This window comes from Lepidochelys kempii, chromosome 20 (genome assembly GCF_965140285.1).
Source record: "Lepidochelys kempii isolate rLepKem1 chromosome 20, rLepKem1.hap1, whole genome shotgun sequence".
Classification (NCBI taxonomy): Eukaryota; Metazoa; Chordata; order Testudines; family Cheloniidae; genus Lepidochelys; species Lepidochelys kempii.
Window position 1 is genome coordinate 24,897,211 of NC_136399.1, and position 18,213 is coordinate 24,915,423.

General features: G+C 59.8%; 3 protein-coding genes across 5 annotated transcripts; 2 read left to right on the forward strand and 1 right to left on the reverse strand.

Annotated features, from left to right (window-relative positions):
- Positions 1 to 1,345: 1,345 nt before the first annotated feature.
- Positions 1,346 to 7,143, forward strand: DHPS (deoxyhypusine synthase). Its single transcript, XM_073318896.2, has 9 exons — positions 1,346 to 1,625; positions 1,931 to 2,095; positions 2,362 to 2,483; positions 2,870 to 2,966; positions 3,444 to 3,530; positions 4,289 to 4,394; positions 4,770 to 4,873; positions 5,163 to 5,288; positions 5,429 to 7,143. The coding sequence occupies exons 1-9, from the start codon at positions 1,422 to 1,424 to the stop codon at positions 5,522 to 5,524; spliced, it is 1,107 nt and encodes a 368-aa protein (XP_073174997.1). The 5' UTR covers positions 1,346 to 1,421; the 3' UTR covers positions 5,525 to 7,143.
- On the reverse strand, positions 5,992 to 12,545 carry LOC140900913 (WD repeat domain-containing protein 83). Of its 2 annotated transcripts, none has more exons than XM_073318899.2 (10): positions 12,426 to 12,545; positions 11,593 to 11,749; positions 11,017 to 11,137; positions 10,495 to 10,600; positions 9,861 to 9,909; positions 9,615 to 9,741; positions 9,214 to 9,281; positions 8,018 to 8,126; positions 7,468 to 7,582; positions 5,992 to 7,345 (listed from the first exon to the last, which is right to left on the reverse strand). In XM_073318899.2, exons 2-10 carry the CDS (start codon positions 11,693 to 11,695, stop codon positions 7,190 to 7,192), a joined length of 954 nt encoding a protein of 317 aa, XP_073175000.1. In that variant the 5' UTR covers positions 11,696 to 11,749; positions 12,426 to 12,545; the 3' UTR covers positions 5,992 to 7,189. The 2 variants fall into 2 exon arrangements, with proteins under 2 accessions (XP_073175000.1, XP_073174999.1); XM_073318898.1 differs by lacking the exon at positions 12,426 to 12,545 and adding an exon at positions 12,289 to 12,371.
- WDR83OS (WD repeat domain 83 opposite strand) lies at positions 12,429 to 17,357 on the forward strand. 2 transcript variants are annotated; one of them, XM_073318902.2, is made up of 4 exons: positions 12,469 to 12,659; positions 14,484 to 14,589; positions 15,499 to 15,596; positions 17,119 to 17,334. In XM_073318902.2, the coding sequence occupies exons 1-4, from the start codon at positions 12,610 to 12,612 to the stop codon at positions 17,183 to 17,185; spliced, it is 321 nt and encodes a 106-aa protein (XP_073175003.1). In that variant the 5' UTR covers positions 12,469 to 12,609; the 3' UTR covers positions 17,186 to 17,334. The 2 variants fall into 2 exon arrangements, with proteins under 2 accessions (XP_073175002.1, XP_073175003.1); XM_073318901.2 differs by lacking the exon at positions 15,499 to 15,596 and having other exon boundaries at positions 12,429 to 12,659; positions 17,119 to 17,357.
- The last annotated feature ends 856 nt before the right edge of the window (positions 17,358 to 18,213 follow it).

Below are 18,213 nucleotides of genomic sequence, written 5' to 3' on the forward strand. Positions count from 1 at the left end.
CAATAAGAACAGGAGGACTTGTGGCACCTTAGAGACTAACCCATTTATTTGAGCATGAGCTTTCGTGAGCTACAGGTAGGAACAGCTCATGCATTTACACGCACAGGATGCTGGTTCTGTCCCCCAGATGACCTAAATGGGACAACCCCTAGAGTCGACACAGTTACACTGGGATAAAGGTGCCTTATGCTGGTGTAGCTTATTCCCCTTCCCATACAGGAAGAGTAGTGCCAGACCTGCGTCCACACGAGGGGAAGCTGATCTGATTTGCCTGGCCTGGTCTGGTATAGATAGGGTTGCCAATTTTGGTTGGATTTATTCCTGGAGGTTTCATCACAACATACTCTTTAATGAAAGATTCATCTTTAATTCCTGGAGACTCCAGGACAATCCTGGAGGTTGGCAACTCTAGGTATAGGGCACCTGTATAGGGGTGTACTGTGGACCGGGGTAGGGGGCTGCTCCTTGTCGGGCCTGAGACTGGCCCATTGGAAACCTCTGCAGATGCTCTAAGCTAGGAGGCTCTTGGAGTTGGAGAACACTTGACCCTTGAGGGCCGCCGTAACCGGCTTCTGTTCAAGATGGCGGCTCCCACGCGTACGGTTCCAGCGCTGCGGAAGTTGAGGGGCAAGGTGGCAGCGTCCAGCAGTACGGACGCGCTCCGCCCCGAGGCGCACGCGTGACCCAGCGGCGCTGCCGTAGCTGGCCGGGGTCAACATGGCGGCGGCCAGGCGCAGCAGTCCGGCGTCGGGGCTAGCGGGGGCCTGAGGCGCCGGTACGAGCCGGGCCGGGGGCTGGGGCGGGGTTTCTGTGGCGCTCCCCGGGGGCCTGGAGCGGGGGTGGGGCTCGGGCTCGCTCGGGGGCGGAGCTTAGAGCGGGGAGGGCGGGGCTCGGAAAGGGGGCGGGGCTCGCTGGGGGGGGAGCTCGGAAAGGGGGGCGGGCGAGGCTCGCTCGGGGGCGGAGCTCGGAAAGAGGGGAGGGACTCGCTGGGGGGAGCTCGGAAAGGGGGGCGGGCGGGGCTCGCTTGGGGGCGGAGCTCGGAAAGGGGCGGGACTCGCTGGGGGGGAGCTCGGAAAGGGGGGCGGGCGGGGCTCGCTTGGGGGCGGAGCTCGGAAAGGGGGGCAGGCGGGGCTCGCTCGGGAGCGGAGCTCGGAAAGAGGGGCGGGGCTCGCTCGGGGGCGGAGCTCGGAAAGGGGGGCGGGGCTCGCTCGGGGGCGGAGCTCGGAAAGGGGGGCGGGCGGGGCTCGCTCGGGGGCGGGGGGGGCTCGCTCGGGGGCGGGGCTCGGAAAGGAGGGCGGGCGGGGCTCGCTCGGGGGCGGGGCTCGGAAAGAGGGGCGGGGCTCGCTCGGGGGCGGAGCTCGGAAAGGGGGGCGGGCGGGGCTCGCCCCGGCCCGTGACCCGCCCTGTCTCTCCCCGGCCCCATGGAGAGCCCCGGGGAGCGGTTCCCGGCCGCGGCCGTGGCGGCCGTGCTGAAGCCCAGCGCCGGGCTGCCCGAGGAGAGCCTGCAGGTGCGGGGCTACGACTTCGACCGCGGGCTGGATCACCGCGCCCTGCTCCAGTCCTACCTCACCACCGGCTTCCAGGCCACCAGCTTCGGGCAGGCCGTGCAGGAGATCAACAGGATGGTGAGGGGGGCTGGGAGCCGGGACGCCTGGGTTCCACCCTGGCTCTGGGAGGGGAGTGGGGTCGAGTGGTTAGAGCAGGACGATGGGGGCTGGGAGTCAGGACTCCTGGGTTCTGTACCTCTCTGCTGCGGGCAAGCCACTGCCCCACTCTGTGCCTCAGTTTCTCCATGTCCCTTTTGCTCCTTGAGGCTGCTAACAGGAGAGCCAGAGGATAGGGGGCCGGTAGCTTGGGCACCTGTAGGGGGGGTGAGTGCCCCGACCCGCCAGACCGGGTGCCCCTGACATGTGGCTGCTCCGGTTCCCAGATCGCGGCGAAGCTGGAGCCGCTGGGCGAGGAGGAGGAGACCCGCGCCCACCTGAACCCCTGCCGCCGGCAGCCCTCGGGCTGCACCATCTTCCTGGGCTACACCTCCAACCTCATCAGCTCGGGCATCCGCGAGACCATCCGCTACCTGGTGCAGCACAACATGGTATGCCCCCCCCACCCGGTCGCTGAGCACTGCCCCCCCCCCCCAGTGTCCCTTGTGCTCCCTTGGCACTGAGCACCTGTGTCCCTGAGGGCCCCTCCCGGTGCCAGGCTCTGACACCCAGGCTGCTGCCACATCCCTCCTTAACCCAGTGCTGGGCTCTAACACCCGAACAGCGGCCACCCCCCTGCCCCTTCAGCTGGGGGCTCCCAGCACTGGGGCCCCAGAGCAGGGGGGTTCTGACAGGCCGGGGTCCCTGTGCCGCGCAGGTGGATGTGCTGGTCACTACAGCAGGCGGCGTGGAAGAGGATCTCATCAAATGCCTGGCACCTACCTACGTGGGGGAGTTCAGCCTGCGGGGGAAGGAGCTTCGGCAGAGCGGGATCAACAGGTACAGGGGGGCCAGGGGGGCTGCTCCGGTCTAGCCAGGAGGGCGCACTCCTGGGTTCTCTGGGAGGGGAGTGGGATTTAGTGGTTAGAGTAGGGGGCGAATGGGAGCCAGGACTCCTGGGTTCTGTCCCTGGTTTGGGAGAAGAGTGGGATCTAGGGAGGAGAGTGGGGAGGCTGGGGGTCAGGAACTGATGCTCTAGAGGTGAAAGGCTCCATTTCCTGCTCCCAGCCACTCCGCCAGGATCCTCTCTGCTCCCCTGGGCATCTGTGGGGATCAGGAAATGCCAGCTGTGTCCCTGTTCCTTGGGGCAGAGTGGGGCTCGTGGAGAGGCTGAATCCAGCTGGTTTTGAGGGGGCCGGGGGCTGAACCTGCTTGTTTCTCTCCAGGATCGGGAACCTGCTGGTGCCCAACGACAACTACTGCAAGTTTGAAGACTGGCTTATGCCCATCCTGGATCAGATGGTCGCTGAGCAGAACATGGAGGTGAGAGATAGGGGGTGGGGGAAGCATCAGGGGAGGCCGTGTCCCAGGGGAGGGATGGTGCTGGGCCTGTAGGATGCTGGGAAAGTCTCTGACCTGATCCCTACTGAACACCCCCAACATCCTCCCGCCTCGCCAAAATACTTGGCATGTGTAGATGGGAGGGGAGTGGTTAGAGAAAGGGGGGCTGGGAGTCAGGATGCCTGGGTTCTATCCCTGACTCTGGGAATGGAGTTGGGGGTCTAGTGAGTTGAGCAGAGGGTGGGTGGGCACTGGGAGTCAAGACTCTTGGGTTTTACTCCTTGGGAGAGTCACTTCCCTCTGTGCCTCAGTTTCCCTATCCGTACCGTAACGGGGAGAGCTGTGAGGATGAGCCCGTGAACCTCGATAACTCCCTCTGAGCTGGGGGCGGAGGTCGGGTTGCGTCGCCCAGGCAGGAGAGTGGGGTTTCACCACAGCTTTGACCCCTGGGTCCTGCAGGCTGTGAAATGGACACCGTCCAAGATGATCGCACGGCTGGGCAAGGAAATAAACAACCCTGAATCGGTCTATTACTGGGCACAGAAGGTCAGTTGGGGTGAGGGAGAAATTTGGGTGGGCGGGAGGTCCTGTTCATTTCCCCATTGGGGTTCTGGCTAACCCTTTCTGGGCTAGGATTGATTGTTAGCTGAACCACACTGCCATTCCCCCCCCACCCCTGAGTCCCTCTCTGGGAGAGCCTGGGTGACCAGCTGGTTGGAGCGCTGCCCCTTTAAGAGCAGGCTAGATAATGATGGCCCCCTGGGTCCCACCTGGTCTGGGGCGGGGATCAGCAGGCTGTTCCCTGGGGCTTCAACCTGGGGGGGCAAATCCACCAGCAGCGTTTCCCAGTGGGGTGAGTGCTGGGCCAGACTGGGAGAGCTGGGGTCTGTTCCCAGCTCTGCCACTGGCCTGCTGGGTGGCCTTGGGCAAGTCCCTTCCCCTTTCTGTGCCTCAGTTTCCCTTCCTACCCTTTGTCTCTTCAGATTGTGAGCTCTTTGAGGGCAGGGACCATCTCTTGCTATATGTCCACACAGTACCTGACATGACCGGGGGCCCTGATCTCGGTCAGGGAAAGGTTTGGGGGGGTCCGCGCAGCACCTGGCATGGCGGGGGTCTAGGCTCTACCATAATATAGTGGCCCTGCTCCTCCTCAAACACTACTTTGAGGGAGACTCTCCCCCACAAGGCTGTTGCTTTACCTCCCACACTCCCAGTTAATTTCTACAGGGGATCTAATGCAAACTCCCCCTCCCATCTCATCTGCCCCACCCCACACTCCCTGCCCCACTCGTGCCCCTTTGCAGAACAACATCCCGGTGCTGAGCCCGGCCCTGACGGACGGATCCCTGGGGGACATGATCTTCTTCCACTCCTACAAGAACCCGGGTTTGGTGCTGGACATCGTGGAAGGTGATTGTCTCCCTCCCCCTAGGCATGGTCCTTTCTGTGTAGCACACCCTTCCCAGCCCCCTGGCTTAGACTGGGCAGGAATCGCAGGCCCCCTGCCTGCAGTGCTGGGGAGATTCCTAGTGGGGGGGACCCCCTTCATACTTAGCTCTTGGGAACCCTCTCTGCATTACCGAAGAGCATATAGATTGTCCCCCTGCTGAGACCTCCCACCGCAGACAAGGCACAGAGGGGCTTCTGGGTTCTAGCCCAGCTCGGGGAGGGCAGTAGGATTTAATGGTTAAGGCAGGGGAGGGGACAGGGCAGGACTCCTGGGTCCTATTCCTGGGAGAGGGTGGCAGGAAAAAGGGAGTCACCATGGTCTCTTTCTCTCGGCAGATCTCCGGCTAATCAACACCCAGGCCATCTTCGCCAAGAAGACAGGCATGATCATCCTGGGAGGGGGGCTTGTCAAGCACCACATCGCCAACGCCAACCTGATGGTGAGGGAGGGCTCGGGCTGTGGCCTGGGAGGGTGGGTGGGTGGGTGTGTCCCTGCTGACTGGGCTCGGGTGGGCCCACCTGCCCGGCCGCCGCGCCTGCTCCCCCCGTTGGGCTCATGTGTGTTAACCTAGGTGTATCTAAGAGCGGTGCTGTAGTTTTAGGTCCAACATTTTATTTGGGGATTAAATTTATAACCTCAAACGGCACATTCCCTCCCCGTCATGCTTGGGGGAGCGGGCTGGGAGAAACCCGCCTTGGTGTCACACTCCCTCGCTCTCCGCCTTGCAGAGAAACGGAGCCGACTACGCCGTCTACGTTAACACTGCACAGGAGTTCGACGGCTCCGACTCGGGGGCGCGGCCAGACGAGGCGGTGTCCTGGGGGAAGATCCGCATAGACGCCAAGCCAGTAAAGGTGGGCATGGAGAGCTGGAGGGTGGAGGTGTGGGCCGTGTTGGGGGATGGGGAGCTGGAGGGATTGGGGGATGGGGGCATGGCGGGGGTATAGGATCTGGGTGCCTGCACTCACATCCCCGCTCGCTCTCCTGGTGGCAGGTTTATGCCGACGCCTCCCTGGTTTTCCCGCTGCTGGTGGCCGAGACCTTCGCCCAGAAAGCCAGCACCTTCGGCTCCGAGAAGCAGCATGACTGAGACCCCTGGCCCAGCAGAGCCCCGGCCTGGGATGCAGCGTGGGGAGTCTGGAGTGGGAGGGGAGTCGAGTCCTAGGCCCCAGGAGCAAATAGGTTCATACCCCCACCCATCACCAGACACTGCACCTCCCCCTGCCTCTGCCCTGTGGCTGTGCTGGGCTTGCCCTGGGATCCCAGGGAAGTGGGGGAGTGTCTGGCTTTATCCCCATCCCTCTCTGTAACACCCTGCTTCCAAATTCACAAGGGCTGGGGCGTGCCTGAGCATCAGGACTCCTGGGTTCGAGTCCCAGCTCTGCCGCTGACTCGTTGGGTGACCCCTGACCCCCCCTCCCCCGGTAGAATGGGGGTAGCCTTGCCCGCCCTCAGGGGCTGTGATGCTCAGTGCATTGGGGCGTTGGCAGAACCTGGCACCTGCGGACCGCCATACCCACATCCACCTTGGGCCCCATGGACTCATGCTGGGACCTGTTCTTCCTTCCAGTTGTTTATTTACTGATTTGGATGCTTTGGGTGGCTGGAGGCAGCATGGCCAGGCCTGGGCCCGGGCCTGCTGATGCATGGCAAGTTTTAACAAACACGATTTTATTATTCGGCTTTTGGGAAAGAACCCCCGTGTTCCCATCCCACCTGGTCAGGACATCTGCCCTACCCCAGGTGTTAACCTCAGCTGAAACCAGCAGCGAAGATCTGGCTGGCCAGCTTTCAATGGAGGTTAGCAGCTCACCCCCAGCTCCCCTCATACATCAGCGGCTGAGCTGCGTTAAACCTGCCCTGCTGCGTGTTCCGCGCCCCGCGACCCAGAGGGGAGAACGCCCTGAGCGCAGGTTAACTGAGCACAGTCGCAAGGGCAGCCTGGGGGGGATGTGAGCTGTGCCCCCGTGGGGAGAGGCCAGGTGCCTGCTGTTCTAACCTGCGCTTGGAATACCCCCTTCTGCAGCGGAGAGAGAACCGCCCGGCAGGGCTGAGCTCCGGCCCCTGCCCAGGAGCGATTTACTGGCCGCTGCTCTTCAAGAGCAGCGTCTGTGCAGCAGGGAAACCAGAGTTTAGCTCCTGTCTGGACCTGGTGCCCAGGTGTCAGTTTCCTCAGGGGGCGCTGGTCGTGCCCTCCCTGGAACGGACCGGGGCAGCTGAGGCTGAAGCAGTGGGGTCACTGCGGGGTACTTGACCGATGGAAAGGACGCCTGGCAGCAGTAGCCGGGCCCAGGCCCTGGGGGATGGATTTTGAGGAAGTTTTAAAAAAACAAAGTTCCAGACGGAGGATGGTCAGAGCCCTTGGGGGGTGCCTCCCCATTAATGTTAGCCCCTAGTATCTTCTGAAGTCTCTCAGGCCCTCTGAGCCAGCTGGGGCTGTGTCCAGCCACCCCCTGGAGTGTGGGGTGATAGTGGGGGGCCAGGCGGTTAGATGGGGACTGTAGGGTCACTGGTTGGTAGATCGGTGCTGGGCAGGCCCACGACTCCTGCATGGCTGGGGTCTGAGCTGCTGCGTAGGGCAAGAAGGCAGGCTCACCCCACTCCTGCATGCGCTGCTCTGGGGCTCGCTGCTGCTGCTCCCCCACAGAGTCTGTAGAGTCCCGGCCGCCCCGACTCGGAGACATGGCTCAATAAAGCAGCTGCCCCAAAGCTGAGTCCGTGTGTGATTGGACGGCGGGACGCCTAATGCTGCAGCTCAACAGCCTGGCAGCTGCTTCTCTGCCATGTGGGACTCCTCTCTCCAGAACTGCACATGCCCCTCGGTGGCGGTGAGCAGGCCAGGCTCGCTGGGGTGGAAGGACAGGGACTGGACCACACCTCTGCCGACAGGCAGGCTCAGCATCAGGGAGCCCTGCGGGGGATAGAAAGGCCCCCAGTGAGAGTGGCTAGGAAAGGAGGGGCCCGATGCCGAGGGCAAGGAGTGGGGCCTCTACCCACTGCAAGCTAGACTTGCCCTGTGCAGCACCCCCTCACCTCAACCAGGTCCCAGAAATACACCTTCCCATCCTCCGAGCAGCTGGCTACGTGCGTGTCCTTCTCGCTCAGGCAGCAATCCAGCTTGTAGGCCGTGTTCTTGTGGCCGGTGTATCTAGAGCGGAACACACCAGACAGGGTCTGCATGGGGGAGAATGGGGAACCCCTCCTGCTGTACCCCAGCTGGATTACACCACGGGCCGTGCCCCAGGCTGGCCTGAAGCCACCTTTCCTTGTGTACAGGGCCCTAGGGCAGTGAGCGGCCCCTCCTGGGGCCCTGGATTTCAGTGAGGCAGGTGTTTAAACACCTTTGAGGAGCTGGGCCTGAGGGGTTTGGCTGGGAGGCTGCAGCGGGGGGGAGGGGAGTCTAAGACCCCAGACTCAGAGAGTGGTTGCCCCAGAGAGAGCAAGCGTGAGACTCTTGTGCAACAAGGATCCTAGGACTGGCTGAGCCCCTGTGTTAAGCCCCAGCTCTGCGCCTGGGGAGGGGAAGTGTGCCCTAAGATGCGCATCCAACTGCTCCCGGCCAGAAGGCGAGGGGGTCACGTACTCTCCCAGCAGCTCCCCGGTGTCTTTGTCCAGCAGGCGCAGGGTGGAGTCCAGGCTGGCAGCCAGCGTGCACTGCCCGTCCTTGCTGAAACACACGCTGGTGACAGGACCTGCAAGGACAAAGCAGCAGATGCTGGAGCTGATGGAAACCGGGAGTTGGCACAGAGGGGGGTGCTGGGTAAAAGCTGAGCCAGGTCTGGATCAGAGCCAGTGACTCATTCGCCTACCTCTCAAGCCAGCCACCCCCTGCCTAGGGGCCGCATCAGAGCCAGCATCCCATTTCCCCCAACCTCCACCCAGCCTGCCCTAGGGCTGGATCGGAACCAGCGCCCCTAGAGGGGAAGGTCCCTGTGTCACATTCCCTGACAGTCTAGTGCCCACATTGGAGCAACATTGGAACTGGCGCCCCCTAGAGGCCATTCCCTAACCCTTAATCAGCCAAGCCAAGCCAACCTCCCCTCCCCCATGGCACTTGGTGTCAGTCAGCAGTGGCAGGTTTCAGAGTAACAGCCGTGTTAGTCTGTATTCGCAAAAAGAACAGGAGGACTTGTGGCACCTTAGAGACTAACCAATTTATTTGAGCATGAGCTTTCGTGAGCTACAGCTCACTTCATCAGATGCATACCGTGGAAAGTGTAGAAGATCTTTTTATACACACAAAGCATGAAAAAATACCTCCTCCCACCCCACTCTCCTGCTGGTAATAGCTTATCTAAAGTGATCACTCTCCTTACAATGTGTATGATAATCAAGTTGGGCCATTTCCAAAGCTATTACCAACAGGAGAGTGGGTTTGTGTGTGTGGGGGGAGGAGGGGGGCAGAAACCTGGATTTGTGCTGGAAATGGCCCAACTTGATTATCATACACATTGTAAGGAGAGTGATCCGATGAAGTGAGCTGTAGCTCACGGAAGCTTATGCTCAAATAAATTGGTTAGTCTCTAAGGTGCCACAAGTACACCTTAGTCAGCAGTGGGGGGGATCTTAATCCCACTGGGACATTCCTGCCCAGACTGCATGCGGCGCTTTTGGGGGATTCTCTGTCCCTGGCAACTTTAAGTCCTGGTGGGATGTCTCCTACAAGCAGGACTGAACCCAGGGACGTTCTCTGGCCTGTGCTATGGAGGCAGTCACGCCCCCTTCTGGCCTTGGCTCCGTGGCTAGGGCTCCCAGCGGTAGCTGTTTTCTCTCACTTACTTCCAATGTAATCCGAGTACAGCTCCCCTGCACGCAGGTCGTAGCGCCGGACGCGGCCATCCACGGAGCTGGGGGGGCAACGGGGGAGGGGTTACAGGGCAAGTACAGAGGATGGGATGCCCAGTCCTCCAACACACACACTGCCCAGGCCCAGCTGGGGTGCTCCCAGGGCAGCTCCTGGGAATATAGCTGGAGAATGGGGGAGTCAAGCCCCTGAATCAGCTCCATTCCCGAATATGGCAACCCACAAGGGTCAAACGTGAGACGGCACATCCCTGGTGGGGGAGGTTACCTGCCTCTCCCTACCCTGATGAAGGCTGTTTGGTCTGGGTCCTGGGGGCTCTGGCTCTTCTAACTCACACTTGGGTCTACGGCCCCCTCCCTGACGCAGCGCCCCTCACCCAGAGAGGATCTCGTAATCCGACACTTTCAGGCTGGACACCCCGTCCTTGGCTTCGTCCAGGATCTGGATTGGGTCGGGTCTGCGTGAGCGGCAGTCCCAGCAGCGGACGCTGGAATCAATTGAGCCTAGGAGAGCACAGAGCAGATTCAGAGTAACAGCCTGGCCGGATCTAGCCCTGCCAGTCCACGGAGTTCCTGAAGGACTCGCAATGAGTCAGCTGGGGATTCGGAGCCGGTCTGCTTACCCGACAGGATCACGGTGGCCTCCTCGTTGAACTGCACGCAGTTCACCTTCTGTGGATGGAGAGACAGGTCAGGAAGGACAACCGGGGCCAAGTTCAGCACACGGTGCGTGGCCCTCGAGTGCTCTCCCTGCAGTTCCTGGGCCATCCCCCGAGCAATCACCCCAGCTCCTTAGCATCTCCCCCAAGCCACACTGATTCCCTCAGCCCCTCCTGAACCTGACTGCAGCTTCCCCACAGCCCCCACATCTCCCCTCCCAATGCTCCCTACAAGCAACTCAATGTAACCCTGAGCTGCTTCACCATCCTAAAACCCTCCCCCCTTGCCCACACTTAGTTGCTGCACCTGTCTATGCGCTCCCTAGGCAGCACCACCTCGATTCAGTCCCCACCCTGGTAGCACAAAGGGTTATGGTCGCCATCTGTCACACCCACTGGCTGAGAGCAAGGGAGCCTCCCTGGCCTGATGTAATAAGTGATGGGGCAGCCAGCTGCAACTGTAGGGACAGAGTAGCTGGGCCTTGGCTGGCCGCTCCCCACACCCAGCCAAGTCATTCCCCACACGTACAGGCCAGCTGACATCAGCCTGCAGCACCCCCCAACCCGGGCAGCACTGCAGTAACCAAATGGGCCTCACCCCTGCGTGACCTCTGAACTTGCGGATCACCTGCCCGCTGGCTACGTCCCACAGGACGACTGTTTTGTCGGCCCCGCAGGAGCAGAGCTGGCTGTTATCGAAGGAACTGTGGGGGAAGCAGAGAGACAAGGTTAGGTGTTATCTTGGGATCCAACCCCTCAGGGGGAGGTTACAGATGTGCATCTATGAGGCTTTGCATCCCTTTGGCATGTCAGCGTAGCTGTCCCCGTTTTACGGATGGGGGAAACTGAGGCACAATGGGGGGGGGGGGCACGACACATTCCACACAGCATATCAGTGACATAATAGAACCCAGGAGTCCTGACTCCCAGCAGTGTCCCTCCTACGCAACCCACTAAAAACCACTCCCTCCCAAAGCTGGGGATAGAACCCCAGAGTCCTCACTCTGCCAATACCCTTCCCCACCTGCGTTAACCACTTGCGTGCCAAACACTCTACAGTGGTTTTGATCCTGAAGTGCCTTGGGTTACGAGAGAAGTAGAGTCCGTCCCCTGCCCTTACCCAGCCGCGTCCAACACTTCGTAGCCATGGCCGCTGTAGGTCTTCAGGAGGGTCCCCTTGTGGGGGTTCCACAGCTTCAGGGACTTGTCGCTTCCGCAGGTGAGACAGTAATTTCCGTCCACTGCAGGAGACGGGATGGAGAATGATGCAAAGGGACAGCGTAACCCACAGGGGCACTAACCCCACATCCAGCATTTCCACCCCACAGCAGTGCTCTTCTCCCTGCTGTCCTCTTGCTCCGCATGGCTCCCTGCTAGTCCCATGCATGATCTCCCAGCTGCCCCCTCCAAGCCAACCCCCAAACGATGGAAGAAACTAAGGGCAGATCTCCACTAAGACACATCCTCATTCCCACCAGGACACAACAATAAGCAACACATTAACAGTCTGAACTCTTTGACATCTGCTGGCATCAACAGGGCTCGAAACGCCCCGCACAGGTCTGACTTCGTTGCTCTAACCACTAGACCTCACTCCCCTCCCAGAGCTGAGAACAGAATCCAGGAGTGCTGGCCCTCATTTCAACCCACTAGACCCCACTGACTCACTTCACAGGGCCCGTGAGGACACACTCACCATTAAACCTCACTGCCCTGACCGCTCCCTGTTTGCACTCCAGATTCTGCACCAGCTTCTTTGGCAGCTCTGGCTTCTTGGGCTTCGGTTCAGGAAACGCCATGATGGGACCCAAGCGGCCTGTACCTATGGTGGCTAAATCTGGGAGATCTGGACTCTGTAAGCATGGGGGTGGGGGGACGAGACACAACAGGGGTCAGCTGGGGCGGGTTACAAATCTCTCACCACACTCCAGCTTTAGGGATGTCTCCCTGGGGGCCGGAGGCACTCGCTCACAAGCTCGGGGAAGCGGTTGGTGCCGCCCTGGCTAAGGAAACAACAGGAAAGTGATTTGGTGCCTGTTGCTGCCACAGGAGGCAGGGAAAGGGAAAATCCAACCCCCGCTAGATCTAGGCCGTGGCTGGGTTCGATGCGCGGTTGGGGACACAGAGGTCATCCTATTAAGACCCAGGGAGCCTTATGGAGCTGCAGACATTTGGAGCCATCCCCTATAGAGCTGTGTGCAGCGCCCTTCAACCCAGCTCTTGCAGAGACCCCCGTGGCCTCCCCAGCCTTGCGCCTACAGAGCCCCCTACAGCCCCCAGTTCCTTAGTCTCCTTCCAACCCCCGTAGCCTCCCCAGCCTATTAAGGCTCAATCATCCCCCTATACGCTCCCGAGCCCCCAGAGCCCTCCCCAGCCCATCAGTCTCACTCACCCCCCAGCCCCAGGCCCCCCCTTTGCTTCCTCTCCCCCACGCAGCACCGGGGAGAGGGGCCTCTGTGTCCGCCTCCCATTCCCGTCCCCTGGCCCCGCAGGTTCCGGCTCCCTTGGTTCCGCCCCGCTTGGCCCCACCTGCTCCCAGCGGGACCCGCCGCGGGGTGCAGGGCTCGTTGTCGGCCCCGCCTCGTCCCCCGCCCGCCGTGGGGCCAGGCTCGGGGACCGGCTCGCCCCGGCCAGGCGCGGGGGGCGGGGGGTGTCCCGGAACCATTGCTGCGGGCCGCGGGGTGTTACACCGATCCGCGCCCCCCGGGAGCAAATGTCCGGCAACAGCATGAGCGACCCCCGGCGGCCCAACAAGGTGCTGAGGTGAGCGGGCCGGGCCGGGCCGGGGGGGTGCGGGTCAGGGGGTCTCAAACGGGGGGTTATTACACGGGGCGGGGCGCGAGCTGTCAGCTCCCCCCCACCGGGCCTCCAGCATTTATAACGGGGTTCAACAGATAAACGGTGTTTCCAGCGCGGGGGTCGCACTCCGAGGCTTGCTCCGTGACAGGGGGTCACCAGGACAGAGGTGTGAGAACCCCTGAGCCTGGCAGCCCTGGGGCCCCGTCGTGAGGCCACGGCGCTGCCCCATAGGGAAGGCTGGAGCGTGCCCCCGAGGGACGAGCGGCCAGCGAGCTCCACATGGCAGCCCCTTGACAGCCAAAGCCTTGGGGCAGGGCAAATTCTCCTGTTAAATGGGAAGGGGTGATCGCCGCGGGGTCTGTGTCCGGTGGGGTTGGCCAGCGGGACCCCGAGGGGCGGGTGATCGCCGCGGGGTCTGTGTCCGGTGGGGTTGGCCAGCGGGACCCCGAGGGGCGGGTGATCGCCGCGGGGTCTGTGTCCGGTGGGGTTGCCCAGCGGGACCCCGAGGGGCGGGTGATCGCCGCGGGGTCTGTGTCCGGTGGGGTTGGCCAGCGGGACCCCGAGGGGCGGGTGATCGCCGCGGGGTCTGTGTCCGGTGGGGTTGGCCAGCGGGACCCCGAGGGGCGGGTGATCGCCGCGGGGTCTGTGTCCGGTGGGGTTGGCCAGCGGGACCCCGAGGGGCGGGTGATCGCCGCGGGGTCTGTGTCCGGTGGGGTTGGCCAGCGGGACCCCGAGGGGCGGGTGATCGCCGCGGGGTCTGTGTCCGGTGGGGTTGGCCAGCGGGACCCCGAGGGGTGGGTGATCGCCGCGGGGTCTGTGTCCGGTGGGGTTGGCCAGCGGGACCCCGAGGGGCGGGTGATCGCCGCGGGGTCTGTGTCCGGTGGGGTTGGCCAGCGGGACCCCGAGGGGTGGGTGATCGCCGCGGGGTCTGTGTCCGGTGGGGTTGGCCAGCGGGACCCCAAGGGGCGGGTGATCGCCGCGGGGTCTGTGTCCGGTGGGGTTGGCCAGCGGGACCCCGAGGGGCGGGTGATCGCCGCGGGGTCTGTGTCCGGTGGGGTTGGCCAGCGGGACCCCGAGGGGTGGGTGATCGCCGCGGGGTCTGTGTCCGGTGGGGTTGGCCAGCGGGACCCCGAGGGGCGGGTGATCGCCGCGGGGTCTGTGTCCGGTGGGGTTGCCCAGCGGGACCCCGAGGGGTGGGTGATCGCCGCGGGGTCTGTGTCCGGTGGGATTGCCCAGCGGGACCCCGAGGGGTGGGTGGCAGGAATCTGGCCAGTTGTCAGAGGGTTATGGCGGAGAGCAGGGAAGTGGAGATACTGGCATCTCTCACCCCAGGTTATTCTTGTTCCCAAGACACCACCACCCCTTTCACCAATCACAACCAACCGGAAACCTGCCACCTCATTTCCCATGAACTGACCTCAGTTGGGACTGACTTTAAGTCCCTCTCTACCTGCATTAGACCTGGTTAATGGAGGTGAAAGGCTCCACATCTCATTCCCTGGTGTACTAAGCTGCTCAGGCCTGGGGGTGGATATGAACCACTGCTCTAGATGAGAAAGCCCCCATGTCTGATTCCTTATCCCCATCCTGAGCCACCCAGTCTGCTTAAGCTAGGGCTGGCCTGATACCAGTGACCTGGAGATGAAAGGCCCCTTATCCCATTCCGCACCCCTGCAGATCCCTGTTTATCTTCACGTTACCTATGGAGAAGAGGGCTAATAGTTTCCAAGCGTGAGTTAACACTCCCTCCTCTCTCTCCTAACATGCCATTTCACGCTTGCTTTGTAGGTACAAGCCTCCGTCTACAGAGAACAACCCCACGCTGGAAGATCCCACTCCAGATTACATGAACCTGCTGGGGATGATTTTCAGCATGTGCGGCTTAATGCTTAAGGTGCGCAGGAAAGGCATGAACATTAGCTCTTGCATAGATAAGATGCCTTCTAGGGTGACGCAAACATGAGATGCCTGCTCTTTATTATAAAGGACATCTGTGCAGCTGGGCGTTGCAGCACTCCATAGCCTCACCGTGCCTGTTCCCTTAACCAACTGGCTGCTCTTTCACAGAATCCTAGAAATGCTGGGCAAGGAGGGACCTCAGGAGATCACCTAGTGTCTATCTGAATTGCAAAGAAAATCCCACGGCACCGAGTCTCAGAACCAGATCAGTTGGCTCAGCCGCAGGGCTAAGAATAGGAGTGCAGACGTTCCCGCTCAGGTGGGAGCCTGGGCTCCAAGACCCTCCCGCTTTGTGCATGTCCCCCCAGCCCACTGAGGCAGGATTAAGTATGCCAAGACCGTCCCTGACAAATAACCTGTTCTTAAAAACCTCCAGTGACAGGGATTTCAGAGCCTATGTTAAATGATTTGGGGGATGGATGAGGGGGAGACCTAGAGTGGTCTAAGCCATTGCACTGAAATAGAATTGGAAGAGAAAGAGTCAACTTCTGTTCCAGGCTGAGTATTTAGTGGGTAGAAAAGGGAACTGGGAGTCAAGGCTCTTGTGGTCTCTTCCTGGCTGGAGGAGGGAGTGTGTCCTATTGGTTAAATTAGGGGACTGGGAGCCAGGACTTTGGGTTCCTCTTCCTAGCTCTGCTACTGACTCGCTGTGTGCCTTTGGGCGAGTCATTGAAATGGTACTGAAACTAACTAACTTCACAAGGGAGCAGGGGTTGTGATCTTTGTTTAATGAATGTTTTAAAGAGCTCTGGGACTTGCCCAGTATTATTAGATATTGAAGATCCTGAGAGATCCCATAAGTGCCCACTTTGAGGCTCTCACATTAGTTCCTCTGTGTTTCTAGCTGAAGTGGTGTGCTTGGATTGCTGTCTATTGCTCGTTCATTAGCTTTGCCAACTCCAGAAGCTCAGAGGACACCAAACAGATGATGAGCAGCTTCATGTGAGTCATTGTCTTCCTTTTACCGTCTCATTGACTCACCATGTGAATGGAAAACATACATCCAAATGTGCCTGCCTGTCCGTGTTGTGGTTAGAGCAGAGGAGTAGAAGCCAGAACTTCTGGGTTCTGTACCCAACTCTGCCACTAATACTGCATGATTTTACACTTTGACACTTTCCTGCTGCCATGGTTTCTCCATCTGTAAAATGGGGATAAAATGGTGTTGGTGATTAGTACGGAGCACTCTTCATCCTAGTCAGCAATGAACCAGCGCCCCAGCATGGTGCTTTGGTGATAGAGGGCTGGTCTGTTGGAGGTGCCATCATTTGAATGAGATCCAAAACCAAGGTCTCATTTGTTCTTGGGTATTAAATTCCATGGCATCTTTTCCTAAAAGCTGAGCTGTGAACCCATGTCCTGACCAATTCCCAACTCTGGAATCTACAGTCTGTTTCCTTAAATACCTACGCTGCAGTTCCAGTTGGATGAAAAATCTCGTCAAAAACTGGTACAGTAACTCCACACTTAACGTTGTAGTTATGTTCCTGAAAAATGTGACATTAAGTGAAGCGAATGTTAAGCGAATCCAATTTCCCCAGAAGAATGAATGTAAATGGGGGGTTAGGTTCCAGGGAAATTTTTTTTTTGCTGTACAGTACAGTACTATAGTTGGGAGGTGCCCTCACTTTACCCCACACAGGGACAGCCCACTGGCACTGGAGACAATGAGGCAGGCAAGGAGGCTGAAGGTGCTGTAGGCTAGGAGAAGCTTGTTGTGCACCAGCAGTGGCAGCTTCCTCTACTCTGCAAGAACCAGGGGTGGGGGGCTCAACCCTCGGTCCACCCCTTCCCCCAAGTCCCCACCCTTAACTCACCTCTTCTTCCCCCCCTCCTCCCCCTTTACTTTGCATGCCACGTCCTCCCTCCTCCTCCCTCCCTCCCCTGCTTCCTGCTCGTGAGGGAGGAGCGAGGACTTGGCGCGCAGGCTCCCCCTCCCTCCCCTGCCTCCTGAATGCTGCAAGCCAGCTGATTGCCGTGGGCAGGAAGCCTGGGGAGGAGGGGAAAGGTGCTGATACACGGGATCTGCCAGTGGGCGGGAGGCGCTATGGGGGGCGGGGCGTAGAGGAGCTGATGGGGAGCTGCCAGCTGTGGACAAAGCAGGTAGCCAAATGACGTTATAGCGAAGCAATGCACAACTTTAAATGGAGCATGTTCTGTAATTGAGCAGGGACGTAAGGTTGAAACAACGTTAAGCGAGAGGACGTTAAGTGGGGAGTTACTGTACAGTGTTTGACATTAAGCAGCTGCTCCCTTCCACTGTAGAGATGGCTCCATTTCCGGGTGGGTGAGCAATCCTCGTATGCATGGGTGAGAAAGCAAGTACTTTGGAATCCCTGGGAATTGTTCACCAACATGCTAATGCTGTACAAGACCCAGACATGACGGTGGATATTGAAATAATAAAAAAACCTCATGGTTGGTTGTTTTTTAAAATGATTGATTTTTCTTCCTCTGGATTCAGGTTGTCTATCTCTGCTGTGGTGATGTCCTATCTCCAGAATCCCCAACCCATGTCCCCGCCTTGGTGAAGAGATTACAGCTCATTGCACAACTCCTTCTTGCAAATCCCAGAGAGACGCTGTCGGCAGAGAGGAAGGATTCACACGCTAGAACCATCTGTTTGTACAAGCAGTGTGTTGTAACACTCGGCTATCAAAATAAATGGGTTGTTGCTGTAGGAGCTTTGGTTTAAAAAAATAATCTGTGCGCATGTAGGATGGTGCCTTTCATCTCTTTGTCACCAGTTCATAGGGGCTGAAAGTACCTACCATCGAACTGATATTTTGTGGGTCTCAGTCCAGTTTCCGAGAGTCCCCATTGTAAAAATAATTCACCATGACTGGCACTAACTGACTTGTTGACAGTACAGAGGCCAAGTGTTGACTCGGCCATAGAGATTGCTCTCTGCTGGGTGGGGTCCTCGCCCACTGGGAGGATGGCATAAGGGGGAAGCTTAAGCTGGCTCCTGGCCACGTTGCATCTACTCTGGACAGAGGACTTAAGTCTCAGAGGTTTGTTCTGTTGGCACCTTTTCACCAGCACTAGATCAATACACACTTTTGCTTCAAACCAGCAGGATGCTGCAGGCTATAGTTGGCTTCCGAGGCTAGCAGCGAAAGGCTGGGGGCTTGAGCCTGGAACGTGGTTATTAGGAAGCACTCGCACCGTTTCACAGAGAAGGGCTGAGGCTTCAGATTCAGCAGGCATGTGGACGGAGGGGTGGGGTGGTGTAAACCTCGCCCCAGCCCTCAAGGGTCCTGGTGACAGCGTAAAGCACAGCTGGCCCCCATCCTCACACAAAGGGGCCAGCCTCAGCTCCCTGGGAGATTCACTCCAGGCCACAGTGCCCACCAATGGGGGAGCCCCACACTGGCTCTCAGGAGGCATCCCCTGGAGCCGGGGTCTGAAAAACATGCGGCCTGCGGATTTATTTCCTGCGGCCTGCCATAGGCGCTGACTCCACCAGCAGCCAAACTCCCCTCACCCTCCGCCCTGTCCCGGAGCGTGCTGCGTCCCCTCTCCTCCACCTATCCCACAGCGCCTCCCACCGCCAAAC